Source organism: Leuresthes tenuis, unplaced genomic scaffold (genome assembly GCF_036924035.1).
Source record: "Leuresthes tenuis unplaced genomic scaffold, fLeuTen1.0.hap1 SCAF_15, whole genome shotgun sequence".
NCBI classification, from domain to species: domain Eukaryota; kingdom Metazoa; phylum Chordata; class Actinopteri; order Atheriniformes; family Atherinopsidae; genus Leuresthes; species Leuresthes tenuis.
In genome coordinates this window covers 4743521-4769792 of record NW_027325369.1, presented here as the reverse complement: position 1 = coordinate 4769792, position 26272 = coordinate 4743521, and the positions used below count along the sequence as shown (strand labels likewise).

Genomic DNA, 26272 nt, shown 5'->3' with positions numbered 1-26272 from the left:
TAAAATAAACTGATTTAATTGTAAGGAAACCCTTCAAAAGACTGTGCAACAAGCCCCAGGTGCTGTGTGTTTTAGTGATGGAAGCGTTTCCTAACAATAAGTTAACACTGGTTCAAGGTGAAACTAAGAGTCTTCTGTACACAGCTGTAAAGAGCAGCTGTGAAGGGAGACTTACATCAGTGGAGGTCATAGATAAAACCCGGTCGTGATCTTCCACCAGCTGTCTGAATGTCGGCCTCTGGGATGGCACCGCATGCCAGCACTCCCTCATGATCATGTACCTGAAACCCACACATCAAAGTCTCATCACTCTGAACCTGATCCTTTTAAATTCTACATGTTATCTTATTTGGGTTGTTTTCAAGGTTTGGTTACCAAACAGGATAAAACACACACAAAAACAGTCCAGTCCAAGTCCCAGCTCTAGCCTGAAGTAACTTCTCATTTTCCGTGAGTCTATGTAAGACACATCTTGAATTTGAGCATTATTTTGCTTTCTGTTAACAATGTGATAAAACCTACAGTTCATGTGTGCAGTTGGCAGGTTTGTCCATCCGATGTCCCTCTTTCAACAGTTTAAACAGTTCTTCCACTGGGATTCCCGGGTACGGCGAGCCTCCCAATGTGAATATCTCCCACAGCAAAACTCCATAAGACCACCTGAGCATAAACACAGACACAGAGAATGAATAAGAGGTCAAACAGCACTCACAGCCTGAAGCTGTGTAACAAAGTCCATGAAGAGGCTCTCCTTCCTCAGATCAATCTGTTTGGGAAACAGTATTGATCTTAAATAATGTTAACTGCACTCAATTTAGAAATCAATATTTCTAAAACTCACCATCCCTTCCCTTATGCCAGATGTAAAACAAAAAAGGAGTTAAACAGATTGGAAAGACTGAACTATTGACAGACCGGTTTCTCTTGTTCAGATACCCTCAAGTGGGATGAATTCTGATTTGTTATTGTCAGTAAAAATTAGATGTATAATCTACTGAATATTAGATTAAAAAGTCTAACACTACTGTTCCAATTGTTTCTCTTGTAAAGAGGTCCAGAATGTGAGTGTATAAAATGAAGCATGAATAATATGTTTAAAAAATTTAATAATCTCCTGACAAGTGAAAATATCAGTTTTAACTGATCCATATTTGGTGTCTGCAGTTGGACAGATTATTTGCTGGTTTAGGTCTTTCAATGGAGTTTTTTAGTCCAAGAGAATCATATTTTAGCTTTAACTGGGCCATGTAAACCAAATAATGCACACTTAAATATAACAGTTGCCAAATAATTGCCATAATAGCTCAAAAATACCTACACACCCTGACCTACAATGAACACCAAAGATAAATGGAGAATCTTATTACAGTATTTATGTTTCCAGGCCAGCTGCTATCCAGTTTGGAATCTATTGTACCTCTAAACCAAGCCATCATCTCTCTTTCTTTCTCTCTCTGTGGCAGCAGCTTGAGTGGACTGCTGCATTATTCCTAAATAGCTAAAAAATAAGGGAAAGTAATCACATAATGGGCAGTTTATTAACCCACTGTACTATTGTTCAGCTGTTCATCTGTTGAATCACAATGAGGCCCCTCTTGCCTTTGTGGTGCACGGTGGGCTTAATCTAATTATCTATGCTCCGGTCCAGAGGGTGGAAAACAGCCGCTGCTGACCCAGCTGGCTGGTCCACCCTCCGAACACTGAGAGGGTACAGAAGCCTGAAAGAGAGCCATCAGCATTCGGGGGGGGGGGGGGGGGGGTGATACAGAGCACAGACTGAACAAATCTTAAATAACCCATTATAAACATCATGTTTATAACATTAAAGAACCCCCCCCCCCCTCCCCCCAAACACACACACACAAAAAACAGGTGTCCATGGTTGGAATAGGTTCAGGACCATCTCAAAGATGACACATATCTAGGTTGTTTGTATTCATCGTTACCCTTGAATATTAACAGGCTATTAAGTAGCTAGCAGAATGACACAAATGACATGTAAACACCTAATCTTTTACTGGCATGTGCATCTAAAAGGGCTAACGGTCTAAATAAATTAAGGGCAAAAAGGCTTCCATCAGTTTCAAGTTTGATTTTGTGAGGTTGAGATATTTAGAAAGGGGGGTGGCAACCCCCATTCCGAAATCCCGCCATTCCGCCATCCCGCTATTCCGACATTCAAACGTCCCACCATTCCGACAAGGCTTTCCTATAGGGAAATGTGCGTTACTCAACAGGTGAGTCCCTTCTTTCTGTTCATGCAATTTAAATGTTTAACACATGTTTACAGACAAGCGTTATTAAAAACACAAAGTCCCGGCAACTGGAGGAGGAGAAGCAGACCGTGGTGGTTTTTAATCCACTTAATGCCACTTGTTTCAACTTCCGAAAATTTAATCCAGGAAAAAAAGGCTTACAAATATGGACCGAAACGGCTCCACAATACGCACAAGAATCCAAAACAAACGAAAGTTAACTAAAAGAACGCAAATAAACAGCATGAAGTGGTCAAAATTGGTGTTACGCATGCCCATGTGCGTCTGGCACATGCGTCTTCGGGCTCTCCCACGTTGGTTTGTGGATGAAAGCTATATGTTCAGCTGTAATGTCATGTAAAAACAATCTCTACATGACATTTACTCACAGGTATGACCTGTTAGGACAGTTAGGACCTTAAGATATCAACAGGCTGTATAAAGCCTTGCGCAACGGCTGTGTGTTTGTGCCAAATGCGCAAAGCCCATCCGCGCTTCCCATAATTGGAGCGAGTACTCATAAATCACGTGAATAACATGAATAAACGTTTTTACTGCAAATTTGACATTTCAGGGGATTTTGATAATAGATTATTAAAGTTTATTTGCGAGGCTGATATGCCGGCGTATTTGCATATATTTTTTTTAACATACCGCCATTCCGACAGTTCCTTTTAATAGTCTATTTTTTACCCAAAACATTTTGCACTAATGATATGCCGGCGCAAATACGCCCTAAAGTTTGGCGCACAAACTCTGCACATGCAGAGGCCACAGCCCCGCAAACAAACTTTAATAATCTATTATAAAAATCCCCTGAATTGCAAATATAAAAATACAGATATTAATGTAACTCTAGCAAGACTGAAACTGATTAAGCTGAAATGCAGTGTCAGTGACCTGTCACAGCAGCCAGCTGGAGCGGAGCTCTCCACAGAGCCAATGCGTCTTTTGCACGCTGTCATTATATGCAAAAGTAATAATTGCAATTACAGATATCACGGCTACTGCACAGGACACAGTTGCGAGCACTCTGCCTTGCCTTGCCAATAGGAGAAGAGAGAAATGACAGCATAGATCGTATAAAACACAACAAAATGCAGTAAAAACGTTTATTCATGTTATTCACGTGATTTATGAGTACTCGCTCCAATTATGGGAAGCGCGGATGGGCTTTGCGCATTTGGCACAAACACACAGCCGTTGCGCAAGGCTTTATACAGCCTGTTGATATCTTAAGGACCTAACTGGTCACACCTGGGAGTAAATGTCATGTAGAGATTGTTTTTACATGACATTATAGCTGAACATATAGCTTTCATCCACAAACCAACGTGGGAGAGCCCGAAGACGTATGTGCCAGACGCACATAGGCATGCGTAAAACCAATTTTGACCACTTCATGCTGTTTATTTGCGTTCTTTTAGTTAACTTTCGTTTGTTTTGGATTCTTGTGCGTGTTATGGAGCCGTTTTGGTCCATGTTAGTAAGCCTTTTTTCCTGGATTAAATTTTCGGAAGTTGAAACAAGTGGCATTGGAGTGCGTGATTGAAAACCACCGCGGACTGCTTCTCCTCCTCCAGTTGCTGAGACTTTGTGTTCTTAATAACGCTTGTCTGTAAACATGTGTTAAACATATAAATTGCATGAACAGAAAGAAGGGACTCACCTGTTGAGTAACGCACATTTCCTTCTACGGAAAGCCTTGTCGGAATTTGAACGTCGGAATAGCGAGATGTCGGAATGGTGGGATGTTGGAATGGTGGGACGTTTGCATGTCGGAATGGTGGGATGTCGGAAAAGCGGGATGTCGGAAAGGCGGGATTTCGTAATGGGTGTTGCCACCCCTAACAGCGCTAACGGTTAGCTTAATGCTAAGTCGGAACATTGACCAAAAGCAGTCAGCCATGTCAGCTTTTTGTTCTCACTCGATAAACAACAACTGTACTTTAAACAGATCAATTAGTGAACAAGCTATTTGTTTTGTAGCCGTGTAATGCAAAGTTCCTCTATTTCCATTTACTGGTGTCATTTGTTGAAAAAGGAAGATCAGACAATATATGAGAAGCTGAGCCTATGACAATCTTTAAAAACAGCCCTCATTATTTGCATAATTAAGCAGAGATGCATACAGAAATACAAAAAAGGTCAATAATCATACACTGATTATTGCATATATATTTTATACATAATTTTAGTAGCATTTATTAGCATATCAAATTATCTCTTGTGTCATTTATGTTTTTTTGTATTCATTTTTGATTATGGCAATTTCATTCTTAGAGTGTAATGCAAAAACAATTTAAGGATGAATAGTTGCTGAAGAATAACCTAAAAGCCAAATGTGCTATAAGATTAAACTCAGCACAAAGACTGTGAAAGTGAAGCTCTGTACTATCACTTTTCATTTTATAAAAATGGACACTGCTCGGCCAGTCTGACCACCAATCATAGGAAAAGTGTTGCTGATTATCTAGCAGAACTTTCTGTTCCAAGCAGTTGGTTGAAGATGGGGGGGATGGGCAGGGGAACTTGACAGTGAAAAGTTAACAAGAACTTCAGAAATAAAGTTGTTCTTCAAGGGCTGCTGCTTGCTGTCAGCCGAAAACACAGAAAAAGAACACCCCTACACTAACAAAACTAAGGTTAATGCTGAAGCTAAAATCGGTATTTTGAGAAATGGTGTCCATCTGTGGTTTCAGTCCTGTTTAATGAACTGTTTGGGCATGTTTCCAATCGAGGAGCTGTTGTTTCTTTATGGCAGAAGATGCTTCAAAATAAATGTCAGTATCTGACACAACCAGCTGTGTTTAGGTTCCCAGAGAAGGAAACAAATGTTGCAATGATGCTGTTATGAATCATAAAAGTTTGTCTCCATGTTGCCCTGTCCTAAATTGGAGTCTATCTTCACAAAAGCTGCCAGCATCAAGCTCTGCTTTATAGTGATCCCCTAACTAGTTTACAGTTAAGAAATTTTCCCCATTAAAACCATTTATTTGACTGTGTCTTTGCCAGTAGCCGACTTTGACCCACGCCTCCACCTTCCCTGCATTGGTGTATCTCTGAGAAGGTGCAATAAGATTTGTTCACTGCTGCTTTTACAGGCTAACACCTCTGAAGCTGTTCAAAATAAAATCCTCACCTTTGTGGCACTGCCAGTGGAAAAAGCTTACGGAGGAATTAAAAGGTCTATATCTGCACTAAACAACACACACTTTCTCTAGAAAAACAAACAGACAAAAAAAAAATCCAATAAAACACCTCCTGAATGTTGTCACTGCCAGCTCTGCCTCTGTAGCGGTAAATGTTTGGAAATGTATAATGAGTGTGAATCTGACCGCCTGAACTGGGATTTTTGATGTCATGGTTTGTAACTCTACATGCCAGGTTTTTGTTATTTATAGTTCGATTGAGGGTTTCTGAAAGATTTATTTTAATGTATTTTAACTGTTTCCCTATCATACTGCATGAAAAGCAATCATGGGTCAAAAGTCAAAGCTCCCCAAGGGTGTGTGAGAGTAAACTGGCCTCAGAGTGACTACTGTATAAAGGGAGGAGGAGGTTTGGCGGGAGGATTGACTCTGTAATCCAGGCCTGCTGAAATAACAGAGCAAGCTGATTCTTCCCTCAGCCCGTTCCCAGTCTGGTGTAATCACACGGCCAGGCAGTGTTGACAGGGGCTCTTGTTTGGCTTGGATGGCTGTGCAGGGGACACAGCGTCTGGCTGTAGCCGGTGGGGGAAAGAAGCAGGTTTAGTGGGTTGCAGCTACTGCATGCCAGACTGACTTTGTGACCTCCTTGCCTGTCTTTTCCTGATCGCAGCCAACACAGAAGCAGTCAGAGGTGGTAAAAGGTGTGTTTGTCTCAACTGCCCTGACTCCTTTGAACTGTTATGGAAAAAAACATCCCGAGGGAGCACCTTATGTTGAGTCCATTGACCCTCTTATCTCCTTCTGTTTTGGGGCAGGTTGTATTTACGCTGATAAAGCAGCAGTAAGATGTCTCTGTGATCGTGTTGGGAGATTTAAGAACAAATGCAGGCAGGAATGTGGAGCCACTTATCCATAAGAAACTAAAGATTATCAAGAGAGCGTGGTTGACAGTGAACGGGAGATTTTTGGCAAGGGAACGGTGTGATTCCATATTCACACACACAAATTCAGGGCTTGATGCTAACACGATCAGTCACAATATTTCAACACCCACATTCCTTTAGTGTACAGCAGCTCCACATGAGTGGACAGTTGGCACGCAACAGTTCATTTGTGCAAACTCACACATCGCTCTGGTGCGTGTAGACCCGGTCAAACAGAGCCTCTGGAGCCATCCATTTCACAGGCAGACGACCCTGGAACAAAAGAGGCACAACAGAATTGCTTCTGTCAGCAGAACCATTTTGTACAGAACAGAAGAGAAAACATAGATCCAAACAGACAATGTTCATCATGTCTTGACAACACTGACGCCTTCAATGTCAGCTGCTCAAATAAAGGGCCAGACATTGGATGTGACTTGTACTTGACTTGTTTGATACTTAGCCACAATGTATGACCATAGTCTTTTTGTATCACAATGGAGACATTCAGTCATATTTATCCAGGGATGAAATTTGACAAATTTGTTCATTTTGACTCTCTTCACTTTCATTTTTCTTCTGGAACCTCAAAGATAAATCTTTCTGATATGTAATATTTGGCTGCAATCAATGCCGTTTCTTCTCTCATGCAAGTTTAAATAAATCATATTTTTCTGTGACAGAGAGAAATGATGGAATGAGACTCACATTTGTGGTCTTTTTGTAGTAGTCTATGTTGTGCACGTCTCTGGCCAGACCGAAGTCAGCGATTTTCATAACATTGTCTTCCGTCACAAGGACATTTCTGGCAGCCAGGTCTCTGTGGATGCACTGGGAGAAGAATTACAAACACACAATGAACACAGTACATTACACCTACACACAAATATATGTATGTTAAGACACAATGTAGGCTGACAGCTTTTTCCCAGAGACCAGACAAATTTGGGTCTAGTTTGGGTTATGACATAGTTATGGTATTCTCAGGTATCATGTGGTCCAAAGGTCATGGCTGGGCCAAACCTTGGTTATTGCATATGCTGTATGATCCAGACATGGTACAACATTATACGACTGCTTTTAGTATGTTTCAGCAAGGATTGTGAGGATCATGCATGACCCAATAGCCCCCCAAAAAATCCAGATTTAGGCTACATCTGTTAGATAAGTGGCTGAGATCAGGTGTCACCTGAATGTCATCCTTCAAGGCCAAATGTGGGTCAAATAAAACCACAGATATAGCCCATGTTTGGGGAAAACATTCTTTGCTATCTGAATATAACTTTACCCAGACAGTAAAAACCTCCTCATACCTGCCACAAAATCCCATATAGACTAAAAGCTACCCTATCCAAAAACAACTAGAGTCCTAATCCCCAAAACACACACCCCATAACACAATGCATTATTTGTGATGATTTGAAAAGATTAAAGTTGCAGTGTGTAAAAATACCAAAGATCTGAGCTACCTATTTGTACATGGTAAAATATTACGGACAAGAAAGAGGACAGATCTGTGGCTGTTGATGCTGTTTGTGGATATACATACGACAAACGGAGGATCATACTTATTTGGTAGAGAAAGAAAAGGCAACAGCACAAATAAACTTTGTCATAGAAAGTGGTGTCATGAAGAGGCAAAGCAAATTTAGCATAGGCAAAGATGGAAAACAGGAATAAACATGGCTGTCTTTTCCCTGATGGAAATCACAAACTAAGAAGTGAAGTTTGCCAAAGACAAGTAACTCTCCTCGACAAGTAACTGAGCCTACCAATGTAAATGAGCTGCAAGTTGTTTTAAGATAATGGGTAGACAGCATTTAAGATAGTTGCTATCTCCAACTTGACCACTAGCTGTCAGTAATTGTTACACATTGTTACTTTAACTGAAAAATTAAGTTTCCTTATTTGCTTAGAAGTGCTGCAGAGGTAAATGTTGGCTCTTTTCTATTTCTTTCCTAAAGAAGACTTATGGCTGACCTTCTGTGAGGCGAGATACTCCATGCCTCGGGCAACCTGATAGGCGCAGGACACCAGGTCTTTAAATGTGAGCTGCTCATCTGGAATTTTGCAGGTGTCAAAGGAGTAGTCCATCCCCGGTGGCCGCCGCGCCCGCAGGTACTCCCTCAGGTTGCCTTTTGAGGCGTATTCCACCAAGACGTACAGAGGACCTGCGTGAAACACAGAGAACAGTGTCACCTTTGAGACCAGGTTAATTTTTGCCTTAATTATCTCCCTCTGCATATAAACTGTGGGCTCACCATCCTGCGTGCAAGCTCCCAGCAAGTTGATGATGTTTTTGTGTTTGCCAATCATTTTCATCATCTCCATTTCTGACACCAGATCTGACAAGTCTTTATCTGTTGCATCATCTGAGACGAGAGGAAAGCAAGATCAGAACAACCGATGATGTGTTTTATTTGAAAAAAAAAAAGAGTGGGATGGAGAGACAAAAGACAAGGAGAAGAAAGACAAGTCCGGAAAACTGTTATCTACACACAAATTATCAGACGTCAAAAAAAGGACAAAATTGCACAAGAATCCTTCAGGAAATCACAGATCGCAAAATCACAGCTGTCACTGTCAACTTCGTGTAATAAGTCGTGGAGCGCAGCCACAGCAATTTCTAACCTTTCAGCATTTTCACAGCCACGGTGAGTGGTTTGTTGGGTTTCTCCTTGTCGATGCCAACAGCCTCAGCCATGACCACTTGACCAAAGCAGCCCTCCCCCAGAGGTTTACCCAGAGTAAGCCTGAAACAAAACCAAAAACAGTTCTTGAACTTGGCTCCCCCCCCCATCACAAACTGTTGATGAGTGCTTTCTATGTCAGTTTTAAAGTGTGATTACATTTCATCAAATGATAACTCGCAATATTACCTTACAAAGACTGCATACAATGTCTGTCAATTCTGAAACATCTCATTTGCCAGTTCCTGTCATTCTTACCGCGTCCGAGGAAACTCCCATTTGGGGTCAGAGGGCAGCTCCAGCTCTGAGACGTTGGCCAGCATTGGACCATCACTGGATGACAGGCGGGCGATCCGAACCAGCGGTGTGTTGGAGTTCATGGAGGAGTTGGAATCCAAGGATACCTGCTTGGGTGCAAAAACCATCTGTTATAGTTTCTGAAACAAATGAGGTGATGTGTGTTTAAACAAGGTGACAGAGAGAAATGAGAAGCCTAATGTGACCTTTGAATATTAAAACTATCTAATTGGTCACATCACTGTAAAGATAACAAGGCTCTATTCCTGCTTTCTGCTAAGGGTATATTACTGTATTAATGATAATCGTGAAATTTATATTTAAATAATTTATAAAAATAAATAGATTTTTATGTTTCTTACCTCCTATTTTGAGTGTAATTCAGTTGCCAAAAAAGGAGAAAAGAACAAACAAAAAAGATGAATAAGTCTTAGCAATATATTTTCTTTTCTTTTCAAGTGTGCTATTCATATTGTAATATCATTATCATGAATGCTTTTGGCAACAATAACTATGTCGTCAAAATCATATATTGTGACAGAGCTACTTCCTTAAAACAGAAGCTAAAATAACTGTCAGATGATTTCTTCATTGCTGAACTAGTTAAAAGGGCTAGTTATGTCTTCATGTCTAAGAACAGGCCAATGAGTCAACAATTGAAAATTCATATGTAATTAAAACACATTTTCCTTTAAAGATACTATAAAGATATCTTTCAGCTGGGGTTTGGGAAAATTCACAGATAAACAGTTCGATAAATCATACATATTTCAAAGCAACTTGAATCAAAGAAAACCATTTTATTCCACATCTCAGAGATCTCTCAATTCATTTTCTCTGAAAGACAGCCTGACTTCTAACACCGGCAGTGACTTTTACAAACAGTGGGCCTCTGGATGGGCACAGAAGGAAGCGGCGGGTAACAAAGACGAATGAAGGAGGATGCAGAGGTGGGCGACAGAGTGGCGAGATGGCCATGTCTATTCATCAATAGGCTCCATTTCCAGATTGGCAGTCCTGCCTTTGAGCCTGTGGGCTCGACATCCTCCCACCATTAATCTGACTGCTGGGGAGGAGATGGCGGCTCCGGCCTGGTTTTTGATGGATCATTTCGTGTCAGAGACTGCTACTAGCTCTGCCCCTGTAGGTGGGGTTCTGCAACAAACAAGTCCACTTACCAGACGTCTTTACTGCAGGAAAATGAGAAAAATGCTGTGAGGCAAAAAAAAAAAAAAAGGAAAAAAGAAAAAGCTCTGACCACAGTTTCAGAGGCATGAAAAGTAATATCTGATAGAACATGCCAGGAGGTTTACATGAGATTTACTCTGAGTTATGAAAAAGAAAGGGGAGAACTGGGAGATTAGCTTCACAAAAACTAAGCAAAGATTACAGAAAAATGCAATAAGAACTTTCCCTGTACTGCCTTATAAGACCATTTATATGAAGGTAACAAAAATAGAAAATACTTTGAGGGTGCAATTAGAGGATATTTTAAAAGATGAGGTTCGTATTTGAACATGACGAGTCATCTTTATGTGACATGCATCAATACATCATTTTACAATGTTTACATCCAAAAATGCAGTTTCTTTTCCAAGAACCGAAAAGACTTTCAAGTAATAGTTTGCCTTTCTGCAAATGCGTCTTGTGCATTTTGAGGAGCTCAACCCTTCAATTACGAAGCTGGAAAACTGGAATTTGCACAAAACAACCTCACAGTGGCTTTGTCCAGCACACTGTGGGACTCCAGTAGGGTGAAGCTGGATGGAGAAATACAAGTCACCTGCACTGTGGACAAATCTTGCAAAATATATTTTCCTTACCTAACAAAAATAACTTAACTTAACTCTTAACTATAAATGAAAATCTACTTACACTAAAAGTAAACAAGTAAATTGTGAATTTCTTCCTCAAAAAGGCTGAGAGCAGTGAAAATAGAGTTCTGCTATTTTTTTGTTACGTCTGGGTTATTTAACATTCAAGACATACTGCACTTTAGCAGTTTGGAAAGCAATACGAATTTGCTCTCTTTTCTAGATTGAAATAAGAATTTATGCTTAATGCTAATATCAATTAAAAAAAAGCAAGAAAATAATTAGCCCTGCTTAGCAGCCAATAAAGACTTGAAAGCAAGGAAGAAACAGCTAGCTTGATTCTGTCCAAAGGTTCATTCAAAACATATTATTTCTATAGTTAAGTTAAAACAAAGGAGATATATCGTTTTAATCAGTGAGTTTCAGAGTTGCTTGTAGGCAGTTAGTTACATTTGCTAAGAGCCAGCTGTTTTTCCCTTACTTCAAGTTTTGCTAAGCTAAGATAAGTAGGTTTCTGCTCTAACTTCATAGAACCTTTCACATGTAAAACATTGTCCAAAACTATTCCTTTAAGACTTGTTTTCATTTTAGTTAGTGTTATTCTCAAATGTTGCATGATTAGCTTAATCTTTACAAGCTAATGCAAACATTAGCTTGATCTTTGCATTTGAGATTGATTTTGAACTTGACTGAGGTTTGTGAAGAGTTTTTCAGATTGCATGTTGTGGCAATGCAGCTGCTCCACCTCATGTTTCTCTCCAAACAGTTGAGGGGAAAGTGTGTGTTACACACACAGTGAAATCTAAAACTAACACTGACAGTCACAGGAGGGCATAAATATCCCTCTGCTGAATCTGCTCCAAGATAAATGTGAACACATGTCAACAGTATGATGCCTTCCAGCATCGCGCAACGTCATTAAAACAGCAGGACGGGGAATGGTTCATAACGGACAGATGTACAATAACCATCACTGTTTATTTATATGCTAGCTTGCAGGAATTCACGCTTGTGAATTTCTGCAGAGGTATATGGGTTAAAACACAAACAATGCAAAGGTTTCTCATTTTGGAACTAAATGCAACATTACGTATTTGCATCAAATTTGACCAGAGTTATAGGCTAAATATGAATAGTAGAGAGAAAAAGAGGGGAAAGTGTTGTACGAATCTTGTATCTACTTTCTGTTACCTGTCTCTTAAGGGGGAACTTTGATAGTTTTTGCACAGGAGGTGTGGGTAGAGTCTTCTGTGTGGTCATCCTCATGCGGCAGAGGATGACAATAACCACGGCGAGGATGAAGAGCACGCAGCCTGTCACATAGATTAGGATGTCAGCATAGTAGTCTTCCTTCTCTGGGTTCACTGCTTTAGAAGAAAATGATGAAAAACAGAAGACAGTCAAAATACACAAAACAAATTCTGTCATATTTCTTTAAGATGAATGCAAGTCATCATTTTGATCAGCAGTATGTTCTAGACCCAAATGGGTTTCAGGAGATGTCTTCTAACAGATCAGAAACTTGCCTTCGTATACTGAAAGGTATGCTGTCACTTTCAAAATAATCAGCTTGCATTTTAAAAGTGAGGCAGGTAATTACACCTGCGCTATGCTTCTCTCCAGGGAGGTAATCATCGTCTTTAACATCGAACACAGAAATATTTCTTAAAATTGCCTCCCAGCCTTGAGACATTTAACCACATGATCTGCTACAATTTAAAGGCATCTTTCAGTGAAGGCTGGATTACATGCTGAGTCTGTTCAATTAAAGGGATGATGACACAGTTTAAACAATATTTAAACGTGTTAACAACTAGCAATTGCCAATGATGCATGTTAATGTGGTTGTGAGATAAAGACTGTGCTACTGAAGAAAACATGAAATTGTAAAAAAAAAAAAGTACATTTGCACTTATATTTTCAGTAATGTCCATAATATTTTCAGTGTTGTATTTGGAAGAAATGGACTACAAGAGTCTGGAGACCCATTGCGTGAATGTGAATATACCTGGAAGCACCGTGAGCCAAGCAGAGTGGTAAGCAAAGCCGATAGAGTTCCCTGCCAGACAAGTGTATTCACCCGCATCTTCAAAAGACACATTGGTCAAGAAGAGAACCTCTAGCTCCTTATCTGTGGTGTTAATACCAGCCGTCTGTAGAGGATGAGAGAGGGATAAGATGGAGGAGGGAGAAGGGAAAGATAGATGAGAGATACTGTGAGCACAAAGCCTCTTAGAGGAAACACCAAATACACCCTGAAGGAAAGAACAGGACTGAGGATCTGAAGGAGTCAGCTGTGCCACCACCAGCAACTGAAAACACCCAAGCAGCACCTTTAACCCGCTGCCAATGAAGCTTGTTGGTTCAACCCAATCCCACAGGCACTTTCGGACCTGTTATTTAGTTCTTGAAGTCATCATTTCTTTTAAAATGTCGCAGTATGAACATTTCAAAAGAAAAAAATCTATATTTTTCCCCTCATTTTTCTATATTCAAAGGCAGTGCTTTGCATTTAGAGGTCCATTTTAATTTGTAACAGATTTGTGATGCACAAATGATTCTATCTTATAATTTCTGAAGGCTTTTCTTGATCGAGGGAGTCATCTGTCACTTGTGACAGCACCTGTGATTTCTGATTTAAACCAGTGTAAGGTCTACAGTTTACCTGACACCAAAGCAAACCACATGCTTTCAGCTTGAGTTGTTGCCTGCAAGAATCATGGAAGGAATAAGAAATAAGAAAAGAAACCTAAACAAAACAGTCTCCAGTCACATAGAAGGTGAAATAGCAATTGATCCACAAAACCAAAAACAGCTAAAAAACCTGGATAACATGTCATATTCCTACGTTTTCTCTTGAAAATTTAAACGAGTGTATGATCTTATTCTGTGAAACTGCCATGTGATACCGCACACCTTCACAAAAGTTAAAAAACACTTGAAAGGACGTAGGAGGGGTAGATGGTGGCGTTAGACTATGGACTGTCACACAAGACCACCAAGTTTTGAGTCCCAATGTTGGGGTCAGGCATAAAAAACACACGGTTAGGTTCAGATATTCAAATAGCGGTTGAATAGATTAATAAGATATCAGTACCTTAATTGAGACAGTACTACATTGGACATGTGGACAAAAATACTCAGGACACATCTTATTGTGAGATTGCGTTATTTTACCAAAGAGCAGCACCTCTAGCACAGCGTTCTCTGAACAAACTAAAAAAAGCAGCACACTAGTTGCACTTTTTCTACTTTGACTAATGTTTGCCGTGCTGACCAGTAAGGGCCTTCAGTAATGAACACTGACATTCAGACCCAATTAAGCCTCAGAGTGCAGCATGCTTTCATATAAAAACACATTAATATTGCTAGAGAACACACTCCTGGGGAAATCAATATCGACCTGTCTGTGCTTTGATATGTTGGCAGTGTTGTGTGTTTAAGAGTAGGGTGGCATATGGGTGTGTGAGGGGGAGAAGTCTTAGCAGTAATTAACGATGCAATGTTGTTTTTTATTGATTCTAAACTGCCACCAGGAGTTCAAATGAATGATAGCTACTGGCTAACAAAATTATTAAAGATTACTTGAGCTCAGCAGAGGAATGTGCTCGTGTTTAAATATAAATATATATATAAATATATATATATATATATATAAATGTGCGTGTGTTTGTATTTGTCCCATTAGCAAGTCAAGCAGACCCACAACCAAGAGGAACAGGGGAGGAGGCACAGCAGAAGATAAGATGTGATGAAGGCGGTTCTTGTACAGAGCTCAGTATTTACCTGGTTTGTATACCTTAAGCCAGAAAGCTTTTTCCGACTTGCCTACAAAATTTGAGGCACGGCACCAGTACTTCCCAGCATCTTTCTCTGTCACGTTGGACAGTTTCAACTTACTGTGGGCCACAGTGTGTTTACTGACATTACTCTGTGAAGGGAAAATTGAGAGGCACAGTGAGGCCTGCACAGGTCCTGCAAGAACACATTGTCATAAAAAAAACCCAAAAAAACAGTAGCTCACAAAAACTAAATCTTAAAGGAAATAAAAAGGATTAAACATAAAAATAAAACTTGACAGCAGGAAGCTCCTTAAAAACTAGAGCTATAGAGGAGTTTTTCACAGCGAGGCTAGCAGTTTGCCCCTACTTTCAGTTATTATGCTAAGCTATGTTAATAAAATCTGTAAGATCACAAACAGACAACAGGATCCACACATCTTACTCTGACTATCTGCAGTAAAACATGCTGACTGTTGGTAGATTAAAGAGATTACATGTCAGTCTTATTGAAGTGTGCACCTTGTGTGCATTAACACGCATACACACACACACACACATATGCTAAAATACACACTGCCAGCTCTTCCAGAGGAAAAACTGCTGCTGAATTATTAAGTGGGCAAAGCATATAAAGGAGAAAACATATCATGTTTTACAGTTGCTTAATGAACATCCAGGGCTTGGCTCCAGACGCCTCCCTCTTCCCCTCCCTCCCCATACAGGGCCAGTCGCTCATCGTTAACTCTTTTTCCAGGCTTCAAAAGAGCGATTCAGGCAGTTCTCACCAAAAAAGAAAAAAAAAAAAACACGGCCCCCTCCTCCCACTCTGAGCTGCTTTTAACTCCTGCAGTATGCCACACATAAGAGAGCATATCATGTCTGAGTGAACTGTGGTGAGCCCAGAGAGAAAGGCACACACAAATCTCTGTAAATACTGTTTCAATTATGTGGTAGTCGAAAATAGAGCCTGGAGCCGCAGTCTGGGCCCAACAGGCTTGCTTTCTGGTGTGTTTTTCTCCTACTATTTCTCTCCTCCTTCCTCTGCCTGCCTGAGCATTTATTTCTCAATTTCACCCTTTTCATTTTGTTTTTTAATCAGTTCATTTTCACCAACTTCTCAGACTTGCAACCTCCTGAAATTTGCTGGATAATTTAAGCTCCACGTAAGCGAGTCACTTTTTCATAAATGTTGTGATGGTAGTCAGATCTAGTAAGTTATCATTTCTGTTAACGCAACGTACCGTACATATCTAATAAACAAAATGTATCTTTTAATAATGAAAAGCAATGAAATAAGAAAATGACTTTATTTACCTCAAAAGGAAATTTTATAAAATATGTAAATGATATATAATCACTCCTAATGCAGAGAGAAAATACTGTTTCATAGATGGTTCAGTATTAATTATCAAATATTGTGAATATAACAGAATCAAAGTACAATAGGTAAGCTTTAGAAGTTTTAGGTAGTAATGAAAACAAATCCCTTCTAATAGCTCCTCTAATGTCACCTCATTCATTTGAGGTTTTCTGGTTTATTTTGGGTTTTGAAGAGGGTATTCATAAAACCCACGGAACTTATCCATGTTTATGTAATTTACATATTTAGAGGCGGTTTTGCACAACAATGATCCTTTCATGCCTAGACATGGCTAAATGTTACTCAACACCAAATATGTGCTTCTATCTCCTCTGTCAGCCTGGCTGCAGCTGCTTGGTTTAGATTCTGCCAGCTCCTACTCTGCGAATTAACACATTGGGTTCCTTTTTTTTTTTCCTGTTTGTTGCAACACATGAAATCCTGGACATCTGAATCCTTGTTTTTGAGAATGTCACAAATATGACACAGTTGTCGTTTAGAGATGTAATTTCCAACTTCCGCTGATTGCTTATTTAACTTCTTCTGGTCTTCTAGCTTAAAAGAACCACCATATGTGATCAAAAATATAACCAAGGGCCAAGTATTTTGCTTAAATTGTTTTTTGAGGTTTAAAAGTGAGGCAACACAGGGAAAAAATCTGAATAAATGACTACCGTCATCATCAAACTGTCTGTTTCTCTTACATGTAAACTTTCTTACCCCATGTTTAATTTTCTAGAAAATACACAGAATTTTTTTTATTTTTATAAAGGATCCAGAAATAAGAAAATGAGGCCCTGAGGATTCCTTACCCTCAGCGTGATTATTTTCAGAGGCTTCAGCAAAATAATCCATCATGGCTACAGCCTGAGAAAACCTTTCTGCCTTCATGTGATCACTTTCAACTCTTTGCTGAGTAAAGCAGAACTCAAGAGAGAAAAGACGCCAGTGCTGTTAGATTTCATATCTTTTTCTGTCTTCTGTCTCTCACCTTCTTCTCTTTTCTTTTCTCCAACCCCTCAGCTACATTTCTCCCCCCTCTCTCTGTCTGACTCTCTTCTCCTCTCACCCTCACCCTTCAGCCTCGCCGTCCATCCCACCCCACTGTTCTGTCACATATTCTCTTTCTCTCTGCTGACTTTGCCCTTCCTTATGTTGCGCCACTCATTTTTTCCGTGACTTTTTTGGGTGCCTCTTCCCTCTCTCCGTCTCCTCCTCCTCTTCTCAAACCACGCGACGCAGCACATCTGACGGCAGCGGTGGTTAACAGAGCTCGTCTCCCTCCCTGCATTGCCGCCACCACAGCAGTTAACTTAGTCCAAACCAGATGTTTGTTTTATTCGCCTTCTATGGAGGAGGAAGAGGGGGGCAAATGAGAAGGCAAAAGCCGTCTTGGTTTGTGACGGGAGTCTTCCTCTCTTCACCCCAAATCAAAAAGAAGGCCTCACACCGGATTTGGTTGGATTTTTTCCAACTCTATTCTTTCACATCAAAAACTGTGTGGAAGACCTCCTGAGACAATGTGATCCTTTATCTAACCTTTGTCCCCAAGTGAAAACTTGCGATGGAACAATCTTCTGGAAAAAAAACACAAAAACAGCAAGATGCTGCATCTGAGTTAGTGCAGGTGCTACATATGTAGTATGAGCAGAGACATCCGCTGTGATTTACAGTGAAATCATCAGGTTAATGGGTGCTCATTTGTAGAAGCTGCAGTATCTTATAATGAAGGTCTGGCGTTTGAGGAATGAGCTCTTCAATTATATGCTGCAGTGAAAAGAGCCTGCAGGCCCCACCGACCCACCTTATAAAGCTCATTAAACAAGACATACAGTGGAGATTAATTATGAGTAAAATTATCACCGGCTGAGATGGACTCCAGGCAATGAGTTCCAAACTCATTAGAAATGAGGAACACAGTGTGAGGCTCCAGACCCACCTTCAGAACGTTGACGTAGGGAATGCCGTCGGGACCGTAACGGCTGCCATTCACCTCGATGTGTTTGAGCCACTGGATGTGCGGCTGGGCGTCGCTGTAAACCTTGCAATGAAACTCCACGTCGCTGCCCACAACCACTGTCTGATTGGCTGGCAGGCCTGCCTGGAGGATGGGCCTGTGGGGTGAACGCTCTGAGAAGAAAAGAACATGGAGTCATTAGCTTAAGTTATGCAGGGAATGATGTAATGCAGGAAATCAAGACAGTGGTGCTAAATAACCCGTTTCTCCAATGCACAACTCCTGTCGAAACTCCTCGCGCATGTTTATTTTTATTTGCTGTTTACACAGAGACACAAGTGAAAAAGTTTCGGCGATGTTTACCTAGAACATCCAGCTGGTAGGTGTGGCTGATGGTGCCGTACTTGTTTTGCACCACACAGGTGTAGTTTCCCCGGTCTGATGGCACAGCACTCTCCATCACCAAGCTCCACTGCTGGTGTCTCAGCTGGCGAGAGGACAGTGACAGGGGAATGACTTTTAAATTAGGAGGAAACCGAACCATCTCAAGAAATATAAGATGGACTCAGATTTGCCGGCCTGATAGATGGGCAACACGCTGTGTAAAATACACATATATACACAAAAAAAACAGAATGCAGTGATTTGCAATCTAATAAACCAATATTTTATTCACAACAGAACATAGAAAACATAAAAAATGTTGAAAGTGAGATATTTTACTTTTTAATGGACCCCTAAGATTTTAGAGATAATCTTTTCTAACCTTAAAAGTGCATAATTGCTGAACAAATTGACCAAGAAATAATGGCAAGAGTATTAAGAGTAACAGAATATCAATCGACTGCCTTTTAAACCAAGACACTGTGATGTACAGAGCATTTTCACGTCATAGTTTCACAAGAGCGCGTTCGGTCTCTTAAAGTATTTTCCTGTCTCTGCCTGCAGTGAGAGTAGACAGAATTTTTTTGCACTTCTAAAATTGGTTCCACTGTACCACTCAAGAGCAATTCGTCGCCCAAGAGTGGAAGGGTAAATTTTGTGTGGTAATTCAAACCAGGTGTGGCTGGATGGCAGCGGCCGACAGATACTATCTTGGAAGATTCAGAAGCTGCTCGGGAAGAGGAGCGAGTGGGCCCAGCACAGTGAGGCGAGGACACAGAACCTGCTACGCATCGACAGGCAGAGTCTCTAATGGGGACGACCTCCTCGGTTTGAATGGAAACGTGCACCACAGATGCTGCTGCCATGCTTGAGTGGGGTGAACTCCTAGGAAAGAGGTCAGAATTACTAATGACGGGAGTGAGTGATGTCAACAAGGAGGCTTTTCAGGGTGGAACACTTAACCTCACCTGCGTAGGAAAATGTGGCGACCCAGAGAGGGCTGATTGTTTTGACAAACATTTAACCTCACAAGTTTGTGTGACCAGCCAGCCATTCACTCAACATATCTATGTATATTTGTAAGCTCTCCTCCCCCATTTCTTCCCTTTCTGTTTTATACTGTACACTTTTTGACTCCCTCTTGGAGGTGCATTTGGAAAATAAAGGAACAGTGTAAATATTATGCCTGAGTGTGCTTTCTGCAGTTGCGTGGTAACATAGACCAGGCCGTCCGCTCTAAGTTGGCAAATGGTTTTTCAGAGTGGCTGGCTCCACCCCGTCTACCCCCTCTCAGCACTGAGGAGTCAAACTGAAGTCAATGGCTGCTCTTATGAGCAAATGAGTGACGCCTTGTGCTGTGGTCACAAAGCAGAGGGGAATGGGGGGGGGGGGGGGGGGGGGAGGCGATGCATGAGCTGGGGAATCTTATAAGGTGGTAAAGTACGGGCTGAAAGTCAGTAGAGGCCAAGACCACCAACAGAAGTAGAGAGACTGGATTTAGAGTTATGGCTTCTGGTATTTGAAAGTACAAAGTTGGCTTCAGGTATCAATAGTAAATGGACTGTACTTGTATTGCGCTTTTCTAGTCTAGCTGACCACTCAAAGCGCTTTTAACACTACATGTCACATTCACCCATTCAGTCACACACTCATACAGCACGTCTTAGTCCCTACAGCTACACGCTTCCTACTACATTCATGCACATTCATACACCAATGGATCCATTGGTAGGCAATGTGGGGTTCAGTGCCTTGCCCAAGGACGATTCGACAAGTGACCAGGGGAACCATCAACCTTCCGATTGGTGGGCGACTGTTCTTTCTCCTGAGCTACAGCCTTCCCACATAGACTTTATTGGTACCTTTTATTCCATTACATTTATCTGATAGATGTTGTTATTTTGCAGATTTGCAGTGAGACATTGGCTGCCAACACTTTTCCATCTGCTTACGGTAGAAAAACGTAATCTTCATTGACACTGTACTTTGATATCCCTCCACCTGTCTCTTGGCACTTTAATTATTATCTACATGCATGCCATTGGCTTTTATTAACATGTTACACTGGCTAACCCCTGTTGAACCTGCAGCATTAGTCCCCAAACGTGATAATCCCATCCATTTCAATCATGGCAGATTCCAACCAGAATTAAATTATTAAGCAGCTTATGTTAGAGTCATACAAGGCTTTAAAGATTTTAGGGCTTTGGCTGTGGATGCACAGAACGGAGCAAGCCATGGAAATTGACAGGGGGTTATACACTGCAAAAAGTGTGCATCTGAAGAAGACATGAAACTTTCAGAGTCTTGGCATGGACGACAGAGGAGTGGGCTGGAATTTGTACTTGGCTCAGAATTTGTAAAGGACACATCTTGGGACCGCATCGTCTGTTTTATTTTAACCTTGCCTTGGAAAACACTTACGTTACCTCATCCTATTGGCTGGTTTTGTCACCTATTCTAATTCCAACAAGAATTCCCAACTGCACTGTCAGCTTGAACGCCTTACAGGCACAGGCATTTTTTGTAGTGTGGTAGTTGTCTGAGAAAACACAGGAAGTACTGTTCCCTTTATAGTCTATACCCTCCGTCTTCACCTCGCAAAATAGTGCTGTCAGAACCGGCGGGGCCAGTTACCAGAATTTATGACTGTGCCAGAGTGGACCAGTGGGCCGGATCTCTGCTACCGTCTAATTTGACCCACAGAGAAGGAGGAAACAGATAGATGCGGCCCTAAGGGCTGGCTATTAAAGCTGGCAACGTTTGTGGGTCTGTTTCCCGACTTTGCCTCTGCTTGACATTGTGTCAACATAGAGGAGAAGACTGTAAAATTGAAAGAAAGAAAGTTCAGTGCTGGGAAAAAAGGGTAATAAAACCAAATAAACAGGATAATCTGTCTTTTGACATCCATAGTGGATTGGGGTAAAAGGACAGGGGAGAAAAGAGAATAATATGGCAAGTCTAAAATTTAAAAAGAAAAAAAAAGAGAGAAATAATCTTGCAACAGCAGAAATTCCTACGTAGCCAACAGAGACTCACAGTCCAGGCTGTGTTCAAATCTGGACTGGAAAAACAAGGACTTAAAGTGCTTAAAGTCTTAAAAAGTAACAGTGGAGCCAGTTTAAGAGCCTGTCTTGGAAACTAGTCAAAACAGAGATTGAAAAATCTGTGCTGAGCAACCTGGATGGAATGAAACACAGTAATGACATTGTCAAAGTCTTGCAGTTTAGCATCAACACAATAAAATCCCTTCCGCTGTATGTTGCAGCATACTACAGCATTAGCTGTAGGTGTCAAAGGCTCAGGCAGCCTCAATAGGGCGACAACACACCCACCTCTTGCCACCTCCATCTGATGGCTCAATAGAGAGCTGAACTCTGACCTTGAGGACTTGCCCCTCCACAATGGAGAGCGCCACAGTTGTCTGGGAAGACGCACAACGCTCCAGCACATCGCCCTGCAGGAATTTTCTTTTCCATTTCACAAATGAGCCGCACATCCCCTATCTATTGTTTAATTTAGTTCCAACTAATGTTCTGTTTAGTTCCCTTGCATTGCAATAGACTTACACAACACCTTGAAGGCTGGACTGAATGTCAGTAAAGAGTAATGTCTGAACGCAGTAAAGAGCAGACAAAAATCAAAAGGCACTAAAGCTAAGCTTCCAAGAGGATGGATTTTCCTGATGTTTAGAATATTTTTTTATATGTGCATGCATTTTTTCTGCAGATAGGCATCACTGTCAGGAACTGAAAGCATTCAGATCATTATGGGACAATAGTACTGTTCCAAAAAGGCAGACTGACTGATAAAAGCCTTGTCAGCAGCTCATAAATGGAGCCTGAGCAACAACAGCATGTCTGAAAGGCATTACCGCTCTAAAATAAATGTATTTATACACAAGAAAACTTTAAATAACTGGTATTAGAGGCCACAAAGATCAAAACTAAGATTTTTTCCCTCTTTCTTCTTATCTCTTCTTGTAAATGCCACCTCTGAAAGCAAGGGGAAACAATTGAGGCACTTCACATTTGAGAAAAAAGAAATGAAGAAACTGCTTCTTTCAAATGCATGTTTTCAGGGAACAAAGGCTACTTTCCACCACTCTGCTGTGAAGACAGGGAGTATTTTTGTCGGTGGGCTAATGGTCCGTAATGGTCCACTCAGTTGGTAGCTTTCTCTCACACTTCTGCAGCTCTGAAGGCATTTAGATTAAATGACAAACTGGCTGGTGTTTAGCGCTGGCTGGAGAGGACTTCGCTGTGCACATCAGCATGTATCAGTTAGTAAGTCACTTAAAGTCCCAAACACATGCCCTGCTTTGAGAGTGACAAAGTTATTGCGACACCCGTCCAAAGGTTAAAAATACGGCTTGGCCGGCATTCATTCAGGCGGGATTAACTACGGCTGTCATATCAAAAATGATCTTGTCATTTGAAAATGGATGTAGGAGGAAGACGTCTTCACCTTCAGGACCCTGGTGAAGAAATAGAGTCTTTAGAAAGCCATTGTCAGGCTGTCAGGACTCAGTCCCCCCTGTGTTCTACCCATCTACTCCCGGCCTGGCTGGATGAACTCATCACAGGCAGATGTGAAGTGGGGTTATGAGGTCTGTGAAACGGGGCGACAGAATCTTGTCTGTAAAATTATGTCTATAACTCGTGTCGGCACAAAGACAAATCAATCATCAGCTGTCAACTTAATATTCTTTTATTCTTTGGGTAACTCTCTGCCTTGTTGCTAAGTATTTATTTCTACGTTTTTATTGCCTCACACGATTTTCTGTTAATGCGATTATGTGGTGGTACTCTAAGCTTATGCTATGAAAAGAAAAGTTGGCTTAATAGTTGTGGGTGCCGCAAGTTATTTCTGACATCAACTATCTGTTTGATTCTTTTATATTTGCAGCTTTAACAGTGTTTTGTTCCTTATTTTTCATTTCAAGATACTAAAAAGACACAATGACACATCTCATTTTGAACACTTTGTACTGTGCTGGTCAGCAGAAGTTTTGACATTAGGTTGGGGGCGGAGCTGTTGGTCCTGACACCCCCCATCTGAAGGCTGGCCGTGTCACAGACTTGTCTGTCATCCAGCACTCCGGTTCTATAGAGGATGACCTCTCTCTTCACCTCCCTCAAGGCCAATAGTGGCCACATGGTGATTAGCTAACTTGATTTTAAAACAGCTTGGGGACAGAAGGGAGGGGAGGAGCGTGCGATTCCTTCTCGATAAAGACACATGAAGAAAACATCTTAATCTGCCAAAATGGACATCAAAATCAATTACATGTGCTACATTTTCAAGCATGCTTTGTGTTCGTAGAGCTCAAATTCACGAGAGAAACATCTCAAAAAGGCATCGACCACCTCTGAACATTTTGGTGTAGATACCACTGCACTTTCAATTATGAAGGAGGTAAATGCTTTTGTAGATGAAAACCTATCCAAAAAAACTTAAAAGAAAACAGAAGAATTTTTCATCAGAAATCACGATTATTGCTTTGCTCGGAAATGTCCTCTTGAATATCATACTGATGGGCACAAAACCCATCCAACAGTGGCAAGAGGAAAAAAAATGGCTTTAAAGCAAAAAGACTGATTACAAGCTGAGTCTCAAGAAAGTGCATTCAAACTGTCGGTTCTGCATGGAAGGATATGACGAGTGGTGACAAAATGTCTGTCTTTGTTAAGACAAAATAATAAAAATGAAAACTCAATACTATACCACTTTTTTGCTTTAAATATGTTGCAGTGATGCCATACAGCTGTTGGCAAACATTTCTGACAGAACTTAACCAACGCATACCACAAATACGACACGTCCTGTTTGGTTGGACCCTTTTATCCTCTCCAGGGTGAGTGCAGGCTGTGGTGACTAAACTCACAATTAGTCCTGAGAAGAGCACAGAGCAGATAATGTACAGGAATCCTAATGGCCTTTTAATGACTTCAGGTGCCTTTGAACTAAATACCAAACAGAACCAAACAGGCTGAAGAAACATGTCCTAACAACAGCTGATAAGCCTGAAACTCTCCACCAGTCAGTGAGCACTGAAAATCCTTTTAGATGAGAAATTGAAGCAAGCCTAAGAAGCAAAAAAAAAGAAAGAAAAAAGTACAGTTTCCTTCTTGAATTTTGAATATTTACGATTATCATGAGCTGGACGACTGATCAACACCAAGTCAAACAAGCCTTTAAGGGATTTTCTCTGGTTTTCTCATCAACACAGCAGATATCCCTTCAGTGTAAATCAGCTACGCAAATGAAACGTCCTATGAAACGTCCACTGCTCCTGCAGTGTGCATACGAAAACTGAGTCCTGAAAAAGCTCTTTTTGTTTCACAGCTCACACTAACAATGCCAGCACAAAGCCAACAGGACTACCTGACTACTATGTAATCAGAGACCGGGTGAACAGGTGGAAGAGCTCTGAGCGGTCAGTTCGAGATTAATTTGCTGCTAACAATGTAGATACACCTTATCATCAGCAAATCGTCATGTGCACTATACATGCTAAAAGTTGCTGTCGGGAAGCCACTTCAGTCCAAGTTAGGGCGTCCTGAAGGCTGGTGACAGGTGTGTGTGAATCTGTGTGTGTGTGTGTGAGTGGGGACAGAGGGAGAGAGACAACTGCTGTTGGTCTGCTGGGAGCAGATGTTGGAGATCTCTGTAAACTGTTAATAGCTGTGGGATCTCATTACATTTAACTCTTTAAAGACTAAAGTTCCACAGGGGAGAGAAACGTCTCTCCCTTACTTCACTGACCGCCTGACCATGTTTACTCTGCTGACATTCGAGGATGAAACTGTAGTGCGCCTCAAGACACTTTCATTTGTCTATTTTGCTTCCTTAAACCAAACTGTTTTAACAAACCACCATTAACAAGACAATTTTTAAAGATTAAAAAAATATGGGAACAGAAGTCTTAAAATATTTGACTGTAAGATCTTTAAAGGTATATTTATGTCCCCTAAATGTTACTTTATCAAGGCATTGTGAGCGAAATTAGGGTGGAATGAGCCTCAAAGGTTTAACATCTCTGGGTATAATTTTAGAAGTTACATGCAATTGAGTTTCAGTTTATTTTGAACTAAACACACATCTTCTTTTGTCTCTTGTTCTTATAGCTAAGGGCCATTAGAGGAACAAGCCCTGTGAGTTTAAACGGTGCCATTCCACACGAGAACCCCCTGTTTAAGAGTGAATTCGATGACAAAACTGAATACAACAGCTGTTTGTTGTTTGCCTTACTGTCAACGCTGAACTATCACACAAGCATGCACCAATCTGAGTAGCACTCTGATTTCAGCAACAGCAGTTTGACTCCTTAAATTTATTTTGGGCGGTGGGGTTTGGCTTCGTGGCGTGTTTTCTGACCTTTATTCACCGTGAGAAGATTCACAGAGCATGGCTTTCTTTCAGCACACACCTTCACACTCCTCCAGTTATGGAAATTCACACCAGGGAGCATCGCAACACTCATCTAATGATGGACTCCTCTACACTACCAAGGGATTAAAATGCCTTACGAAAAGAAATTTAGAAAGTAGCTCAAGCAGGGCAGAGCTTGACCTCTTCCAGGCAGAGTTTTTTTGCGCTAGTGAGAAGGTTTGAGTCTATAAATCACAGCCATGCTCCTCTAACCTTTAAGTGTG

At 41.0% G+C, this 26272-nt stretch overlaps 1 protein-coding gene across 6 annotated transcripts in view; it reads right to left on the bottom strand.

The window, feature by feature from the left end:
• Positions 1–26272, bottom strand: part of fgfr3 (fibroblast growth factor receptor 3) — a 67731-nt gene that overhangs the window by 4543 nt on the left and 36916 nt on the right. For 2 of the 6 annotated variants that reach the window (XM_072366152.1, XM_072366156.1), the window contains exons 6-17: positions 18594–18717; positions 18213–18403; positions 13140–13284; positions 12323–12498; positions 9279–9427; positions 8962–9083; positions 8592–8702; positions 8311–8501; positions 7039–7161; positions 6533–6603; positions 523–660; positions 176–281 (exon numbers count right to left, since the gene is read on the bottom strand). In XM_072366152.1, coding sequence (XP_072222253.1) covers positions 176–281; positions 523–660; positions 6533–6603; positions 7039–7161; positions 8311–8501; positions 8592–8702; positions 8962–9083; positions 9279–9427; positions 12323–12498; positions 13140–13284; positions 18213–18403; positions 18594–18717 — 1647 coding nt within the window. Of the gene's footprint in view, positions 1–175; positions 282–522; positions 661–6532; positions 6604–7038; positions 7162–8310; positions 8502–8591; positions 8703–8961; positions 9084–9278; positions 9428–12322; positions 12499–13139; positions 13285–14917; positions 15063–18212; positions 18404–18593; positions 18718–26272 lie in introns of all 6 variants that reach the window. The other 4 variants (XM_072366153.1, XM_072366157.1, XM_072366154.1 and 1 more) reach the window with 3 other exon arrangements.